Source organism: Ciconia boyciana, chromosome 6, assembly GCF_034638445.1.
Source record: "Ciconia boyciana chromosome 6, ASM3463844v1, whole genome shotgun sequence".
Classification (NCBI taxonomy): Eukaryota; Metazoa; Chordata; class Aves; order Ciconiiformes; family Ciconiidae; genus Ciconia; species Ciconia boyciana.
The window spans coordinates 30,231,634-30,251,423 of NC_132939.1; the positions used below are offsets into that span (position 1 = coordinate 30,231,634).

The following is a 19,790-nucleotide window of genomic DNA, read 5'->3' on the forward strand; positions in this document are numbered from 1 at the left end:
CGTCCAAGACCCAGCCAGCAGTAAGGGCAGGCAGAGCTGATGAATTCAAGGGCCTGCACATCCTTGCTCTTGTTTTGAGGGGGTTTAAAACCAGCAGAATGTTGTTCTGTTCAGCTTGTATTTCTAGTTACTACACTACTACCACTCACACCAGGAGTGGGAAGAGGGACGGGTAGCCAAGAAGCAGTGAGGAAGTGCATGGAGGAGCTTGGTGGTCAAGCAGTGGAGAACTTCATCAATGCTCTTTTGCTTTCTCGGTTGATCTGGTACCCATGGCCTGTGTCTCCTCTGCCTCTGTCCAAAGCCTCCCTTGGAGGTGATCTGTGCCCACAGGATGCCATATGACATGTGCCTTTCTTTCTGTAGACACTTGCCTACAGTGTGCCATGGTCCCAGTCACAAACCTGGCCCACAGGCTGCTGCTTGCCTCGCCACCACCTCGCAAATACAAAACACAAGCCGAGTTAATAAAATATGTTTTAATGTGGTCTTCCCTGAACATGTTAGACTTAAACATTTCATAGTCTTTCTCAAGGCAACTAGCACCATGCTCATTATCATCTTAGCACCTTCTTCTTCATGGCTGCCCATCCTCTGTACCATACAATGACTTGCACTCCACTGTTGTAGCTGAATTGCAATGAATTGCTGCAGTGAAATTCTTTGGATAAAAAAGTTTCTCTTCAGGCTCTTCTTTGTTCATCTGAGATGATTGGCATTTAGTGGGGTGGAGTAGGAATCCTTTGAAGCCTGCTGGCTGATCATAAGGGAGCTTCAGTCTCTTGGCAGGTTAAGGGACACAAAAGCATCCTCCCTTGTCTGACATTATTTCTTTTTCTGCCTTTTCCGTGCCACTGCTGTGTTCAAGGCCTGCATAATGAGGTCTTCATTATTCAGGATGTTGTATTCACCCAGCTGAACCAGATGGTCATATGCCTTCTCAGTGTATTGAATTGAATATGTTGAATAAGGGGAACAGCAGCCGTAGAGATCAACTTTGCCATCTTCCATCTCTGACTCTGAGCGCTTCTGACCTAGGAGGAAGGGGCAACAAACCACTGCTGATAGACGGGAGTTACTCTGGTCATAAGCAAACAAACTCTTAACAGAGCAGGGAAAGGAGATGTCGCTCTACACAGAGAGTTCTTTATCTAAATTACTCTTGTGGGTTTTAAAATTTTTTTTTAAACAAATAATTATTTTTCAAACGGAGAGCTCAGTCCCTGGCTCAAGTGGATATCAGCTGCTTCACATGGTGAGGGGAGAAAAATGGTGATTAATCCTCTTACATAGGTCTACACTGCAGTTCTGAGCTGTACCTGTGGCTCACATACATACGTCAAAGTTACCTGCAAACTAACTAGCTTAGGGATTGAAACAGCACAGCCATGGCATCAAATCTGACATGGTAAAAAAAGTAACTTTAAGCAACAGAGAGGTTTGATGTATTGAAATGAACCAACAGTGAAGTTCAAGGGTTGGAGTATTAAATATACTCCCTTTAATAGGCTGGCCATGATTTCAACCTTTTTTTGACATGTTTGATTACTTACCTGGTGCTTTGTAATTTTGGAAGGTATCATTAATTAGTGGGAAAAATAGCAGTACTGGTGCTCCTGGAGTCTCAGCACCATCAAAGAGGTAACACTCCTTCAGGTTTTTCCTGTCTTCTTCACTCAAGTCCACCCTGGGAAACAGGATTCCCTGCTCCGAGCAGTACTTGCAGGTCTGGTCCAGAGCCTGGATCAATTAACAGAACAGTACTAAGACTTAAAGAGGATTTCAGGGCTCAGAATTTCTTGGAGTCTAGTAACAAAGGGGGCATTTTCCAAGCTAGCTGTGTGAAAGCTCTGAAACCCCTATTGGAAAGCACTGCATCATTGGAGAGAAGGTTTTTGTTTTCCCTGAGTTCTTAGCACAAAACAGTTGTATCGTACAAGACAAACAAATGGGAATATGTACAGCCTATAAATGAAGAATCACACTGCAGCATTAAGCTAAAAATGCTAGTGGTTAAGACTTTTAGTAGGAGCAATATAGAAAGCACGTAAGTGTTAAAAACTTCCTGTTGAAGAAGAAATAGAGACTGTTTCAATTTCTCTCACCTGTGTCTGGGATCCTGCACTGTAGTTTAAATGCAGGATGACATCCACCTTTCTCTCTGGTTTTAAAAGTGGCATGATGCTTGTATTGATGAAAAATCCCGTATCTACCAGAGACAGGAATTCCTCTGATTGTGTCAGCTGGTTGGGAAATGTGTCTAACACAGTATCTGAAAGGAAAGATTTTTCTTGCTGTAAGTGCAATAGTGCAAAACTGGTTAGCCTGTTTTCCACTCTTACACCATGACCATAGAGCCCTAACTGGTTACCGTCAGGGAAGGGAGATTCACCGTATCCCTTCTCTTCTGCCCTCCCAACTCCAGCCACATGCAGTTTTGGACTTGCAGTGGCAACATTCATGAAGGAGGTTTCTTGTGCTTCCCCACCGAATGTGTCTTCAAACAGAGAAAGGGAGAACCACCATCAGGACCTGGTGCCCCTGCCTCAGGAGGTGTGTGCCACCAGCTAACCATTGGCATGGAGCTCAACACCATGCCATGCTACATCGTGGTGTGCCACAACTGATTGATATAACAGTGATTCTGCCCAAACGTGGCCTCTAACCTTGGAGAATGGGTTTAATATCAAATCTGGGTTTTTGTTTTGTTCTGCTTGTTTATTCTTTCCCCAGGCACACAGGTCTTGTTACCTTTCCATCTACAAAAGTGCTTGTTCTCCAGGTAGTCATTATGCATCTGGAAACCCTTTAGGAAGTTGTGCTCCTGGGCAATGCAGAGGCGGTCGGTGAGAGCACCACGAAGAGCGCTGCCGAGGGGGCCGGGAGGGGTGAACAGGCGAGTCCTCAGCTCATGCGGCTTCAACGGTAGGAGGGGTTCCTCCTCTACACAAGGAAAGGCTGTTAAATTCTACCTGCCTAGAGCAAGGGCATCCCCTAAGATGTCAAGGCAAGTAATAAAAATCAGTGTTTTCTTTATTTAAAAGGCCTAGGATGAAAAGACTCAATGAGCACAAGTGACCAAATGAAAAAGAAAATAAAATGCTACTTTTAGCAGCCAAATACCATTTCCTTACACAGTCCAGACTTGGATAAAAAACAAGACCCAGTATCAGGCAGCAGTAAAAATCTGCACCAGACATACGCACACTTGTGGAACAGACTGAATGCAGGCTTTGGAAAAGGGTAACTGTTGTATTTATTTGTATTACTGTAGCTCCTACTTAATGTAGTCAAAATCTTTTTGCTTTATTAATCATTTACAGATCAATCTTATTATTCCTGAACATTTTACTCATCTGCCAACATCAGGGTTGAGTCCTCAGTGAGCACATAGATCATAGGACTGGAGTTTTTTAGATTATCCAATTATGCTTTGCAGTATGAGACAATTCCTTCCAGAAAGGCAATGTGGCCTTTGAAGAAACATTCCAAAAAATGCCAAATATACTGTGCACATCTCACATAGCAGATGGGTGTGATGGGTTATTTAACATTAACTCTATCTAACAATAAATACACAGTAAGGAAGGAGTATGATAATTTACCTATATTGTCGATTTTGTCCCGGGTCCACCTGTGCCAGAAATCTTCTGATGAATGGGACAAATTCCAGATATATAACACATTCAATGAAAATAAACTACTCCACATGCCTGTAAAAGGAAAGAGCTTTCTAACTCAAACATTCACACATAATGAATCACAAAACTGTTATCATGAGATGAAATTTGTGAGGTTTATGCTTGCCCTTAGTTTGTTTTAAATGGATGAGGTGCCATTTTTATTTTGCTGCTGGTTTTTAAACCTTATTTTGGTATCCAGTTTTTGTCTTATGGTACTTAGGGCTGGATATATATTTTAACTAATGGTGAGATTTTTGTGAATTAATATGATTTAAGGAGCTTGGGTTTTCAGAAAAACAACCAAGTATCACAAGGCTTGTATAAAAAGAAAGGATGAAAGTTTGCAATCTGAGAGATTTGGTGGGGAATTATATTGATAAGGGTCTAACTACAAAGTGATCTTACAGCCTCTGCATTTGTAGGCTTCCCTTTTTGAGAACAAGCCTGCTAACACACCAAGGGATCAGTTTTGACCATGCATTTTTCAGTTTGAGAAACAATTTCTTTGGTTATCCCTCAGGGCACAAGTTCTCACTGTTTTTTGGTTCAGGAAGTGCAAATGTATGCACATCTAGCATAGGCTTAGGCTAAAATAGTATAGTGTCTCCCTCAGTCGAAGAGAAGTTTGCATCTCGAACCAGTCACAAGTTGACAGCTTGCCTCTTTGTCTGGAAAACACATATCCATGCTCCACTTCAGTCAATAGCAAAAATGCTTCTGGATATGATTATGCTGTTTTCCCCCCAGGCTTGCCCAGGTGATGTGGAAACTGGAGCCGCTGATGTGTGGCCAAAGCACACTCTCTGGAGCAGGGGGGACCTGGCATGCTCAAACACACCCTGATGCAGTGGAGAATCAGCATGAAGGCTCATGTAAACTGTCTATAGGAAGCACACAAATTACTGACTACCTGTGAGACAGGCAAGAGGCTCTGGAGTTCACCCTTCTGCAGTAGCTTGAGCAGAACCGTGGATTCCCAGAGACCTGAATTGTATTGTGGGACTGGAAGCAATACTATATTTTTATTCAAAACTAGCTTTAAAAATGCAAATAACTATTTGTCTGTCACTCTGAATTTTCTTTTTTACAGTAAACTGAATCCATTATAGTAAGTATTAATTCAGTTATGAGATATTATTCTCTCCGGTGAAACTGCCCTGTCAGTTATGCACAAATGCTTTATTAGTGCTTAGTTTATATAGCTCACAATTAAAAAAAAAAAAAAATCATTCAGATGTTTTTAGGAGCTTACCTTCTAAGAAGCAGATCCGGGATTCAGGGATCTTCTTCATCAACCGACCCATGAAGAACTCACTGCCAAAATCCTCCACGCGAACAAAAGCTCCATATTTTTGCAATCCCACCTCATAAGGGGTGAACTCCACCCATTCTGTGAAAAGGAACACGAGGAGAGAACCATGTTTTACTACAGCCCCTTAGTTGTAGATAAAAATGATGTTGCTATCATGGGAATGAAAGGAATTAAAAATTAAAATAATTTCTGTAGTTAAGTCTAATATTTCAGACCAATAGCAATGAGTTATAAGCATGGTACAAATAAAAACTTGCGAACATGAAAAGTCTTTGGAATATTTTTGAGTCTATTGCATAGACAGTCAAACTGTTACCTGACCACAAGGACATTAAACGAATATACATCAGCTGAGGTTCCAGTCTTTAAATGAGAGGGCTTTTTTTAGGCTATCTAAAAAGACTGTCCCAGGATTTACCAGCTTAAATATAAAGACAGCTTAAATATAAAAAATCTCAGAAGTCTCATAATTACCTTTGAAATCCAGAGTGCTATAGTTGTTCTTGACATTGACTGCAGTATAGATAGGCAATGGGTTCTGACCACGATCAATGGCCCGTTGTTGATCAGAGAGTCTATGGTTGTCTTTCTGTGATTCCAGAAATACAGTTACACTGAGACGAAAATTAGCACAGGAACGTTTTCTCTGCATCTAAGTTTGTAAGGCAGAAAAATTTCCGCCTCTAATGTATAATGCGTGCTGGGCTTAAATTCCGAAATGTTCTGTGTTTTTCAAAATTCCTGTAAGCATTCTGTTACTGAAATATCTGCAGGCATCCAATCTGATGCCAGATTTTTTGATGACCCATTAGGATGAAAATGGAAGGAAATGATGAAGAACAGAAAGCAATACTTCTGGTATAAACCAGCTTAAAGTGTAATGCTGCAAGTTTATGTAAGACCTCTCACATATTTCAAAAGTCTGCAGGTCCGTTTGTCAATACCTCTCATGGGCATTAAGATAATGTCTGTAATTTTGCTATTTCTAAATAAAATACTTGTAGAATATGCCCCCCCAAATCTTAAAATATATTTTTTCAAAATGTTAATCTTGGAGTTTTCTCAGAAAAACATATCCAACGTCTCACAAGCAAGAATGCTGATTTCCACCATAGTTGGGTATCTAAAAGAGTGCCACCAAATGTTTTGGAAATGGCTGTGCTTTTGCATACACACCATCTTGTAACAAACTACTTCTCTCAGAACAAACAGAAAAATATCTTCTCCAGAAATTAATTTTCAGAAAATTGTAAGCCACTGAAAACGCTGCTTTATGACATACTGTACCCCATCATGCAACAAAGATTCCAGGACAAGCCCCCAGAGATCTATAAAAGATGTTTTGCGGCCCTCTCTTTTCCGTTGACACAGCTGTTTTTTGTAATACTTCAAATACTCCAAGGAAAGCGAATTTATTTTGCATTTTGTCATATGTTTTCGAGCCTCGCTGATTTGCTTGTCGAGATCCTTTTGTGACCAGTCAGCATCTCTGTACAAGTTTGACATGGTCCTAGGAAGAGGAAATATATATTGAAGAGGGAAAAAAGCACACCAAGGTTTGAAGTAGGCAATGGCTACATTTTATGTTTCTATTTTAAGTTCTTGGTTTGAAATTAAGTAAAGGTTTCCTCTCTTCAGTTCCCTAAGAAACGATCATGTTCCCTTTGAAGTCACAGTCATTATCCCTGTCAAAATGGCTTAAGCAATTTTCCATAAGCTGTTCTTAGAAAAACACTTGTTTTCATGCTGTTGCAAATTACATGACTTTCCCCCATGAAAAGACTTTAATCTGTCAATTTTGGAACAAGATCAAAACAATAGGACTGCTGAGAAGGCATTATAGGTAGACTACTGCATGTCTGCCCCAGCCTACTTCAGCACATTGGTGTCATCAGGAAGACTCCAGCCAAGAGCTGCCCAGTCCTACTTACCATGTAGTACCAGACAAGCCAGTCAGGTACGTGGCACAGTCCAAGACATTGAGTTTCTTGAGCCCCCGCAGACTGCCATACAGTGCGGTCAAAGATCTCATCCCTCCTCCCGTAGTCATGATGGCAACCACTGGGGTCTGTGCAACACACGAACAGAAAGGGCTGGCGTCAGACAGCAGACTGCAGCTGACTGTGGCTCTCAGCAGAGACCTCCTACTACACAAAGCCTGACACCATCACACGTGCCTAGATGCAGACTTCTTTCCAAATGGTTTCTACTGAAACGTAAGCTACTATTTCTTTTATAAAGGAGAACAGGAATAAAAGTAATGACAATTTTTGCTTGGATAACTAACACTTGTCTCCAATGTGTTCAACAGAGATGTTTTGTAAAAAACAAATGAAATTGCATTAATTCAAACCAAAAGAGACAGTAAGAGAGAAAAAAAACAGTTGTAAAGGCAGGAATTAAAAAGAAATCTCACAAGCCGAAGAGAGGAGGAAGGATTATCAACAAGGATAACAATCATAGGGTAAAGACTGTGGAAGAAGCCATTTCTGTATAAGGAATATCTAGCCTGGCTTGCAATGAAGGTGTAGCAGAAGAGTTAAACTCTGGACAGCAACTGCAAAGGACACAAACGGCAGGGTAAGATTAGAGGTATGGGGCAGTATTGGAAGTGTACGTGAGTTTGAAGATGAGGAAAGACCAGAAAAAAAATTAACTGGGAAGAAAACCAGGTCATATTATGCTCTTATGCCCCCACTGCTAAGCACTCAGATGTTTTGAATGTTTGCTCTACAGACCTCATGGTCCAGCAGATCCTGTTCCAGCTGCAGGACCTTCTTCAGAGCAGGAGCAACGTACTTCTGCCTTTTGCATAGAAAGTCTTGCTCCTGTACGCAGAGGTCAAACCCTAAACGCACATCAAGGTGGTCTGGGCTGGAGCGGAGATCAGGAAAAAAGAATATTCCATTTTATTATTGGTAGACAAGCTCAGAGTTTCCAATACAAGGAAATAAACCAGATCCACAAAGTACCGCATTTACAGGAGGAGCCTTTCCTACACTCCCAAGCAGGTATACAATGCTGCATGAAAGAATGACAAAAAAGGACTGCTAAATTTCTAAGCAGTTATCAAAAGAAAACCTAAGGAAAGGCATTCCTCCACATAATTACTGAGACATCTGCTGTCTGGATTCTCTCATACTTTAGCCTGCACTGAGAGCTGTAGGAAAAACTTCTCACTTTTGTCTTGGATTAGGCAGCAAATGTTACCTGCTTCATGATCAACAGTACCAGGTGATCAGCTGCACTCTTACACAGTTAAAGAGAAGGTTAAAGACTGTGCTGAGCATAACACCGACTAGCATAATTGGCTTGTAATATTATTTCTTCTATTTTATGTACCTTTTTCATTATTCATGTCTCAGTACGGATTATCTACATGTATTTTTAATTTTACACATATAGTTTGCTTTCAGCTCATGTGAATTCCACATCACTTGGTCATACAACCTACTGTCCTACTGTGTCCTCCTCCCCAGTAAAGAGCCAAGGGTGAGACGAGTTCAGCTAAGGACAAGTTAGCCTCCAAGAGTGGCCAAGACTCTTACCAGTCTTCTGCCTTCGCATATAAATCAAATCCTTTATCCTGGAAAGCAAGAATGCAAAGCGTGTAAGCTTGACAACCTGCTTTAGCACTCCTCCCCTACAGCCCCAGGAGGAATTCTAGCTTGTGCCATTCTAGCAATGCAGGTACAAATCGGGAGCTCTGAATAATCCAGCAGCGTATGTGAATTGACTGCAGTAGTTTATTGTCAGGGCAGTTGTTCAGTAATTCCCAATGTTTTCTAGTGAATGTAACATCTGAGGACAGCTACTGTTTACAGAGGGAAGTAATGATAATGTATACCTTACCCATCTCTACTAAAATTACCTCTCTTAGGCAACCAGCCAGGCTGCAGCCACACTACTATTCTACACAGCAGCATTTGCTCCTCCCTTTCTGTGGCTTATACCCCACAACAGCCATGATCCTTTCATTCTATATGGATCTTTTTAACCATGAATCTACAAGTGCTTTGGAAAGCATGGTCAGCATCAGCAAGAGACTGGTGCTACCTCAGTTAGTTCAGCTGGTGTGTGAGAAGGGGAAAAGCAGACCCTCAAAATTTAGCATGAAGTAAGATCAGGAAGCAGTAACAAGGTCCCCCATATTCCCACACCTATTCAAACAGAACAAGGCACAACCTGGCCTTATCACCTAAAGACCTACCACTGTTAGATTGTGGCATTTTTGTCTGCAGGCTTTCATCATCAGCAAGTACCCTGGTAATCATCAGGGGGATGCAGACTTCCACATTCAGGTTTCTCAGCCTCTCCCACAAAAGAGCAGGCACTCACCTCTGCTAAGATCATGTTTTTTCCACTTGGAAGGGAATGAAGTTCCACATTTGGAGACCCTGTATCATACACACAAGAGCGCTGAAAAAACACAAATATATCCAAGCTAATATTGTAAGGAATGTTACTCTCTTTCCACAATGCAAATTAATGTTACTATTTATGGTGCATGCTACTTTACATGCCATTATTACATTTTATAAAGTCCAGTTATAACATACAAAGGAGGGAGGTCGTTTCTTCTCTGGTAGCATAACATCCAGCGTTGGCTGCTTGTATCTGGCATAGTGGAATTTGGCAGGAGAGGAAGAACTGAAGACCAGATCAGATCCCAGCATAACATCTTGGGTGCCCTCGTAAGAGCCTTGCACTTTAAATGAGAATTCTTTTGCTAAGGAAGTGATACAAAAGCAGACACAGAGTAGTTTTCTCAACAAAATTGGAAACAAGGGTTCTTACAGAGTCTATCACAAAGCTGTTCTCATGTTTCGGATTTGTTAGGTTTTTTTCATTCTTATAGTAGGCCAATTGCCTTCATAATATTAGCACATTATGATTTTAAAATAGCTGGTGGAGAAATAACCTCACTTGATAAAGATTTCTTCTCCTTTTTCTTCTTCTTCTTCTCAACCACCTGGACTTCCAAGCAGCAGATCTTGCGAGACTGTAAGAGACACGAGCAATAAAATACCTCATGGCAGGGGAGTTTTCCAGTCTGAGATTCTGTTTCCTAGTCTAAGCTCCTACTGATGATGGTACAAATGCTATACAGGCAGTGCGCTTTGTCCTGAGGAAAACATTTTCTCTCAACCACAACCTCGGTTTCAGATGTTGGCTGGAACAGGAAGAGTCTCTGAGAAACTGGATGCAGCCAGGGCAAGGCTGGGGGTGCAGCGTGGATGAACAGGGCTTGCAGAAGGGAGAAGGTAAGGGCAAAGTCAAAAAGAACACTCCCAGGATCCCGACAGAGATGCAGAGGACTGATTTAAACAAAAATAATGCGGAAACAAAGCTAATAAATGAGGAAACAAAGCTAATAAATGAGCAAATAGCATGGTCAGAAAGTCCCTGTACAAAAAGCGTAGTTACAAATGCAGGAAATGACATGTGCCTGGGACGGGACAAACCCCGTTGCTTTGGCAATATGGGAATTCGGGAGGAGTGTTGTCCAAGGGAGAGTTCACTGCTGCACCGATGTCTGGGACCTAAACCACTTCCATGTGTTGCCTTTGCAGCACCAGAGGGATGCTAGCATGGGGATGTCCCTGCTGTTCCAGCCGCAGCCTCTCCACAGGTGCCACACGAGGATATGTCGTGAGGCAGATGATGAAGCGGGAAATCGCTGTGTTTCAGTGCTGGCTTTGCTCAGTCAAAGGGTATGTTGGCCTGATGACTGTGAGTCACGTGAAACAAGTGTGGCAACAGGACAAGAAAGATGACAAAACATAACACTCACCACTAATACTCCATTACTAATGATGGTTTCAGGAGGGCCTGAACTAGGAAACACAAAGAAAAATACTTTTTTAATAACTTAGTGTAATTACAGTATAATTCATGAGCCCCACCCTTCTCCTGATTTTCCTCTTGCTTATTTTTAGCTGCATATTGGATTTGAAAGAAAAGTCCCAGGAGACTCGTGGTACAAGTTTCCTCACTCTACTCTGTCAAGGCACAATCGTCATCCTACCGGCTCATCCAGTCCTGGAGCTCAGCAAAAAAAAAAAAAGATACTGCGGGGCCGAACCATGTAGTGATTTTATGCTGAGCCCCAAGCTGAGGCTGCAGATGGTTTCACGGGATCCAGTTTTTTTAAAAATGGCAGTTTGTCAAAGGATGGGACAGAAGGAGCTCTAGATCAGAAATCCAGTGTATTATTCCATGTTGTGCTTTGAAGGGAGGCGAACCCCCCTGCTGATCTCAAAGCCAAACATGTAACAAAACAGCAGTGCCAGTATTCTGGTCTTAGGTAGTATTCATTACACTAGGCAAAGAAAAGGCTTTAGAGTGTTCTCCCTGTCTGCCTGAAGTTCATGGGAGGTCATCCTGGCACACACCATTTGTCACACAGCTCATAGAACAGATTCCTCAGGAAACCGTGTTCATCATCAGCATCATCAAGGAATGATGCAGTCTGGACAATTACACTAGATTATTTCATGCCTCTGAATTGCTGTTTCTTTTTGCTGCATATTATGTTGCATTTTATGTTTACTCACATATTATCCAATGCAAATCCCACCTCTAGCTCCTCTCGTCTCTGGAAAATAAAGAAAGCAAAATGTTTTTGGCAGTAGTTTACTGGAAGTTCTCATAATGCAAGTTCTCACTCTCATGATATAGGTACACATGCACTATTTGTGATTGGCAGCGCATTTAAAATAGAGGCACCCACCACCTCACATCTGTGTGTCTGGAGCCTCAAGATTCTTTATTGATAGGAAGTTTCTGGATGGCTGTGACAGCAGTTTTTAACAAAGTACTTGGCTTGCCTGCTTCTGCTGCGACACAAGGGACAGACCCAGGCGGAGATACTGTCTCATACCGAGTCTGCCAGCAAAGAGAAAGAGGGTCTGCTGAGGGGAGCGGACAAAACCTCCTGGTGTAAGGAGGGGAAATGGTCACATGGAAAGCAGCTGTGGAAGAGGACAACCACTTTGTTTGGCAACGTTTTGAGGGCATTGGGGCAGAGGTAAATCTGACATTAAGGCCTGGTCTGTGGGGTAGTGGAGAAGAGTATCATACCTAGGAGGAAGAAAGCAGAGGAGAGAGGAAAACAAAGGTGGGGACAGAAGAGATGATGAACAGAGAAGTGAGATCATGCTGTAGGTTACTTAGTTGCTCAAATTACCTATTGCATTAAAGACACCAAAAAGTTATTAATATAGGACAAAAAAAATTTACGAAGGCCTGAAAAGTATGAGCTCTAACTACTGTAGCTGTGCAAACACAGTAATGAAAGGCTTGGATATGGCACCTGTAACCACCCAGACAGTAATGAGCTGGGTTACAACTAGCCTAGTGTTTCTATTTTACCAAGGGCTAGTGGAAGTCCACACACTGCTTCTCTGGTATTTTGCAGAAAAAGAAATGGTCAAATAAGGCATTTAAAGATAATGAACTGCAGAGTGGAGTTTGGGTGTGTGTAGATAAGGTAATTAATCAATTGAATGGTGCATGACAGATGCACAAGAGACTGGGAGGGAACTGGAAAAGGAGAGGGACGGACAGAACATACCAGGAGGTGGGATGTGTGACTTTCAGAGTCTCCCTGTACATTCAAAATAGGAATATTTCTTGTTGCCAATCTGAGCAACATGACTTAGACACCTTATTTAAACACCCATGCCACAGTCCATAATTAGCAACTAGACTGGTTCAACACTTGGTTCTGATCACAGAGTTATTACTTCCTAATTACTAGGTTAAGTAACAAGTTATGACAAAAAGCATCATGTACTGGCATGGACACACTCCTCGATCCTTGATGAGGGCAGGCTCAGCAAAGTGACCATTTTGCAAAGACACCTGAAGTTTGTGAGCCTCTGTGGCCAACACCAAACCCTTCAGTGTGCCTACAGATGCAGGTGTGAAGAGGCTTTCCCACATCAGAGTGAAAAAACAACTCCCTTTTATGTGGCTGGGCAGTTCATACACAAGAAGGAAAAAAGGAAAGATTTTGCAAATAACATTTTAGACAGAAAAGCAGACAAACACGTTCTTGCTAACCTATTCAATTTCTTATTTCAGACCTCACCTGTGAATTGCACTTGAAGTGCATGAAGACTTGCTCTCCCAGGGAAAGTTTGTCTATATCGAAGTACACCGTGAAGAGGTGGTCATCTTGAGTAACCACGTCCTTATCATAGAGCGCCAGCTCCAGCACATTCTGGGAAAGGAAGGACTTTAGAAATGTATCAGGTTTCATTCAAAGCAGGAGATCCTGGGGAGAGCTCTTTTAGTCAGCTGTTGTGAGGAGTGGGAGGATGTAAAGAAAAAGAGCAGGAAAGGAAGCAGGTGGAGGGGAAATAAACTCCATGTAGGCATCTGCCTACAAGGAGGAATGAGAGGAAATCAGACATCTCAAAGGTCATATTCTACCCGTGGCTGAGAGAGATACTTGTCTTACGTGGCATGGAAAACCATCATAAGGATATGTGTTATTCTCACATCTTTGCGTATTTCCTTGCCTCTTGAAAAAATTACTCATGTCCTCTTTGCAAAAGGATAAAACCTGGCAGTTGCTCCCTAGGTCATGGTTAACAGGGAAGTCCCAGCTCAGTACCTTGACCTGACTCTGGATCCTGAAGTAGAAGGTTTCATTCCAGACTGGATCTTTGCAATTCTTGATCGTTTTAGTCTGAAATTTGTCAGTTGAAGCAGTTGGCAGCCACAGGCTCACGTAGCAATCAGTCTGGCTTACTGTATGTTAAAAAACACAAACACATCTAAAATGAGGATTTGCTCTAGAATAAAGAATGAATTGAACAACATGAAGCTTTGCTTTCAGAGAGAGACACTATTATACGTGATGACATATTTGTCCAACATAAACATTACAATTTAGGTAACAGGAATGGAGAAAAAAAGAAGAGGGACATGACTCTCCGCTGAACACATGTGATTAGAGATATAATAAATGCATTAAAACCAAATGGTTTTCTCCTCCTTCTATGTCATCAAGCAATCAGTTCAGCCCAGGATAAAATAATTCGGGGCAACCACGGCACCCTATATCTGCAAGGGTTAAGGAAACAAAGCAGTAGCTTCTGTTTTAGCCAGACAGAACATTAAAAAAAGCCCAAAACACAGAAAAAAATGAGTCTTGGTTTCTGCATAAGTAAAGCTATAATCTTCTATTATATTTCAGTTGCAGGCCATCGGAAGTAAACCTACAAAATGTAACAACACCTAGCAGGGTTTTCTCTGTGAAAGCTGGTACACAGGGAATCGGGGTATGGTAATTTGGATTACTTAGTCTTGAGAATGCTTTGAGTACAAGCTAGATTTGAGATAAGGCTACTCCATTTTCGGTATTTTCTCCATTATCCCATCTAGTTTGTCTCCTTTTTTACATAAATATACTCCAGAGGAAAACACAGGAGACCTTTCCGCATTTCTTGCTTTCAACAGACTGCAGAGCTTTCCCTGCTCCCTTTGGGGATGCAGAGAAATATGTGCAATAGATACAGCTGTGACCTTATAGAGTTACCTCTGCACAGAACGGGGCTGATGCAAAGAAGAGCAGCACACTATGTTCATTGCTGGAACCAGCAGGACAGTCAGAGGACTTTCTCCGTCCATGGAAGAAATGTAGAAAGCCCTTTTTCTTGGAGCAGGACTAGCTAGTACGCCATGAGTGTTAAGGGGACCATACAGAATACTACAGATACTTACAGACATCTGCCTGGTGGATATTTCTTGCTCTTATGACTCTTATAGTCAGTAAGTAACACAGAGATGATTCTGTCTGCAGGGAAAAAAAAAAAACATACAAAAGGCAGGAATGAATGTTAACATAGATAGCATATTTAGAAGATAGAAATGATCAAGAGAGAGAAATACCCAAATGATGAACAACCTTTAGTTGAATTTTTCTATGTGATTATGAAATGTCCAATACATTTATTTTCCTACTAATATCTAAATCAAGTTCTAGACTGAAGGACTTCTCTACTTTTATAGCATGATATGTGGATTTTTATAGAGAATTATTATTATTCTCTAATTATAGAGAATTTATTTCCTTTCTAACTAAAATCTAGCTGCACAAAGTAGTAAGATTCAGACTCAGCTTGGGAGAAGATTTACTTGTTAAATTTCCAAGGTAGAAAATGAAAAGCTGCCTTAGGCTTTTTGCAAGTGATAAAATTATTGTCATGGGAATCACCTCCCATCCAGTCATTACCCATGTTCAGTCTCCTGGGCTATGGGATATGATTGTCTCATATTCCCACTTTTTTAAATGTACAGTACTGCCCAGAGTTAAATACTGACCTCTGATCCCCATGCTGCTTTTAATGTCAGAGGAAGAGATTGCTGCTTTGCACTTCCACCATGCTACTCACTATGCATGGTTTTTTCATTTACAGGGACATAACTGCCCCTCTTGAGCTGAGCTCACCTCTGACTTTTTCTTGTGAGAAGTTTTTCTCTAGTTTTGAACCATGTAAACTCTTTATGTCTGGAGTTTCTTTGCACTGTTTTGAATAAGAAGTGCAAACAGAGTGTTTTACGCCTGATAAGAAACTCTTGTTTGTTCCCTTTGGCTTTCCTCTTTCATATTAGCCCATGTCTCCGACAATAAGGCCTCATGCTTGACTTCTTAGCCTCTCATATTGCTGTTCTGGTCTCATGTTGGAGCCCAAACATGAATGCATATCCTTTCTCCTTTTACCATAAAATAAACAAATAAATACCATTAATCTCCATTTCCACCTAACCTTTTATTTCTACAGTCACGGAAAGGGGGAAAAGACACAGTATGTTGGAATATAAATCAGCAGGAAATTTTTGCTCCAAAAGTTCTAAAATGCAAAAGACATTTAGTGCAACTACAGGTAGGACAGGTAGTCACGCCACCTGCTCACTCCACCTATACTGCAAAATGACTATAAAAAGACCATTGCCAGTCATGAAGTGGCATTAGCATGACACTGACCTCATTAGTCCCACTGAGAAGGATGTGTGACACAGGTACTGTGGGAAAGGAGAGCAGGACTTTTGCTCTGTCTGAGCAAAACAATTTGGTATGTGCTGTGTTAATAATGTGCTGTGCTTACCGTCTGTAAAAAGTGAAGTGCATCAGTATTCATAGGCTCGATGGAATATATGTCCATGTGATGTCTCTCAGAATGTTTGGCTATAACCTGAGTGTATTAATACATGCAGCCAGGGCTAATGAATATATGTTGTTGAGACTGGGGGCAGTTAGCAAGTAGGCTAATGAAGAAACAGGTAAAATTAGCCTCCAGGTAACCAAAGCACCCCATCCTAGGAAAAGGCACCAAAGACATTTGTGCTGTTCAGCTGCACAGCAGGTGACCCAGTGTGCAAATCAAGGATGTCAAACCACTGCTAAGAGTCCAAAGAGTAGCTGTGGATAAGACCATCAAAGGCACTTGTATTCATGTCTAAAACCTGACTCCTAAGGCACAGAAATGAGGCAGGTGCAGGTGGAAAGTGTTCAGTAATTACAGAGCCAGTAACTGGTGCTGCCAGTGGCTGGCTTTGGAGAAGGCACTTTCCTAGAAGGGCTCAACTCAGTTTCAGGGATCGGGTCCCCTGGAGCCACCTTCGTGGCTTGTGGTGATTCCAAAGCGCCAGGGAGGGAGTGCAGATTGAACAAAGTGCTCAGGCATGTGGATGTGCCCTGTCATGACCAGGGAGCCTTGGCTTAGACATCACAGAGGTATAAATAACAAATGGCCAAAATGCCGTCAGCGGTGTGAGTTTTGCCTAAAAAATTTGAGAGGTTTGGTTTGTTCTTCTGAACCTGCCATGATCCCTGCAGCTTAGAGATTGCTTTTTAGGGCATATTTTCTTATCTTTGGGTTTTCAATTCAACTAATCAACAGAAAGGGCTGGCTATTCCTTAACCTGTAAGCATAACGCTTGTTGCTCAGCAATGTAACTCAGCTTGAAACAGAACAAGGGAGAGTTCCTAATTATTACTAAATGGCTTCAAACTAGAGAAAACAAGGGCAAAAAATCTTTTTCAGCACATCTGGTCCTCTCATTTCCTAGAGGAAAGATTTCATATACGTGTTTGAAGTCTCCTGGAAAACTATTAGGTTTTTGTAGAAGCCCGAAGAAGGATTAATCCAGGAAATCAGGTGTTGAAAATCCACTTCAGGATTGTACCATACTCTTTGTGGGAGCAAGTGGCACAATTTCACAGCTGTTACTACCTACACGGGCAGTAAATTTGCCCTTGTGCTTTAGCAAGCCATATGTAGCAGAAAGCCTATTCAAACCCATCCTTTTAAAGATATTAGTCTTGTTAAAACAGGGTTCATTTCCCATGTGCCAAGGATAGCAAACAGCACTAGGACTTTAACGTGAAGCAAGACTGCATAAGTGAAGTGATCAAAATGATAAGCGGGACAGTGTTTCACGGAGGGAGGTGGATGGGTTATGGTAGCTAATTAGACTGTTTGGCAGATGCTGAACCCTATCTGCTCTCACTCAGGCTCCACCCAGCAGGAAAGCCTCTTTTACAGTTTTCTTTTGAAATTCCCCTTTGCGGTACCTTTGTAACAGGAGTCCACTGTTCCCCATCAGGATTCAGCTGCATAATTCCTTCTCCTAGCCGAGCGGTTTGAGCGATCAGCTCCTGCGACAAGAAGGGCCAACTTTACCCCTGGAAAAACCATCCTGCCTCTTAAAAGCAATCCTCGTCTGGAACTGGGAACTGCAGAACAGCAGTGAACGGGAGCCCATGGTCAGTGCTAGTGGTAGAGCCCTGGCAGGTACAGGTGTTTTCTGCTGTGCCCGGTGCCACTGCCTGCGCTGTGCTTGCCCCAGTAAGCCTGAGCAGAGGTGTAGCAGCCAGGTAAGGTCCACCCTTTGCATGACACACGGGGAGGGAAGGCAGCTCCTGGCCCTGGCTGTTAAAGGAACAGCAAACCTGTCTCCCATAAACGCATCCTGTCATTAATCTTTCACCTTGAAGCACATCTCCGTGTTATTTAATACTTATTCTAACATTGCATATATCATTTCTCTAAGATGAAGAAAACCCCTAAATATACAAAATGCTCTCTTTGTAAATAAACTCTTACTCCCCAAGTAGTTTTCACTTCCTTCCTATGGTTTGCAATAATTTTTTAAATTTTGATGAGTTCTTGAAGCACTGACTTTCTTCATCCTGTGCAGTCATTTATAGTCAATGGTAGATCAAGAAAGTAGTACCATCTTAGCACTATGTGCTGCGTAACCAGCTGAGATCCCAGATGCCTTGCTTTGCTCTGCACCCTTCTTACCTGAGACTGAATGCTGTCTTGCTCCATCGTGATCGCTGTCATGTACACATCCAGCGTTATCTGTGGCAATGCAATATCACATCTCCCAGCTTCCACAGACACCAATAGTTTAAATGTCTCATATGCAGGTGAGCAACTATTTTATAAACTGACTCAGAGCCCCACCTCTGCCTGATTTCTTAAACCCAGTTATTCCCCTCCCATTTTCTTATGCTATGAAGCTGAATCCTGTGGTCGAATAAGTAGGAAAAAATACCTTTGCCTGTACAGTAGGTGGAAGTAAGCTGTTTGAGTCACTTTGCCCAATACTGGCCAATGGCAGGTTTATAACTAATTGTAAGAGAAGGATGCCCTTTTATCTGAGCACTGAACTTTCCACTCAGCAAGACCTCAAAGCCTACAGAAATACATACTCTGCAATAAGATGCAGCAACAGTATATTAATTGGATATAGGTTATGTGTGACAGTAAGCAGATAGGATAAAACAGCTAATGAAAAAAAAATTGCTTTCAGACTAAACTGGTTCTTGCAAAAGCCAGTTTAAGGCTTTCTGTACCACACTTCCCTGCAATCCCAGGTCTAGGTATGCAGAACAGACACACTCATGTGGTGGTTTGTATCTACTCAGCCTTGGTCCAGCAGGACTGGGTCTCTCCTCAAGTCGTTGTATTCTTTCCCCTTTCTTTCCTATGGCTCATTATTATTATGTTTGTTTAGACGAAGAGTCCTAAAGCAATGACTTTCCTTAGGTTACCTCTACACCCTGTGAATACTTCTGCACCACTTTCCAGCTCAGACTGACTCTGGCTGTAATCTAGCTGCTTTTAAGTGCCTGTGTCTGACCCAATGAACCCTGCCAGCCAGAGGCAAAACTCAGCACCGACCGCACGCCGCCCTCTGCACTGTCCTCGGCACACCTGCAAAGCCACCGCCATGGCAGGACGCCTGCGCCTGCCCCTGTGAGCACACAGGTGACCCCTATGCCATCAAAACCGGCACAGCTCCCAGCTCACTGGAACCGGTTTTAAAAGGGCTGCCAAAGACTGTTTCATAACAGATCATAACAGATCAAAATCTCTGGGGGAAGGGAATTCTTTGGCTTCCCTGCACTCCCGGTACATTGTCTATGAGCAAAAAGTTACCCATTTCCTGAGCATTCTTGAGCTTACTGGTTAAATGTTGCTACCAGCCAGCACAGTTCCCCTTTTGCGCATTCCCATGCAAAATAATATCAACAGTCATCACGGTCAACTTGGTAGAATAAGTTTTTGCCATAGGCTGTGTTATTTCACAACACCATGAAGGATTGTGTCTACATACATGGCATGTTTCCTCCATGTGCCAGCTGTAATGTTGTAGCTTGATGAAATGCATTTTTCATTAGGTCACAGAAAACCCTTGGCAACATTGGCATCTTTCAGTCATAGTTAAAGGCAGTGCTTTATTACAACATCTCCTTGGAGGGCTAAGCT

The 19,790-nt window shown here is 42.1% G+C and overlaps 1 protein-coding gene across 1 annotated transcript; it reads right to left on the reverse strand.

Moving 5' to 3' along the window:
• Window positions 1–825: 825 nt before the first annotated feature.
• On the reverse strand, window positions 826–18,359 carry LOC140652926 (cytosolic phospholipase A2 epsilon-like). Its single transcript, XM_072864370.1, has 21 exons — window positions 18,318–18,359; window positions 17,585–17,668; window positions 14,731–14,803; window positions 13,619–13,755; window positions 13,091–13,222; window positions 11,553–11,593; window positions 10,790–10,832; window positions 9,922–9,997; window positions 9,555–9,724; window positions 9,334–9,414; window positions 8,544–8,581; window positions 7,734–7,869; window positions 6,927–7,063; window positions 6,283–6,505; window positions 5,470–5,584; window positions 4,936–5,073; window positions 3,606–3,713; window positions 2,752–2,943; window positions 2,106–2,272; window positions 1,554–1,740; window positions 826–1,034 (listed from the first exon to the last, which is right to left on the reverse strand). Exons 1-21 carry the CDS (start codon window positions 18,357–18,359, stop codon window positions 826–828), a joined length of 2,529 nt encoding a protein of 842 aa, XP_072720471.1.
• Window positions 18,360–19,790: the final 1,431 nt, after the last annotated feature.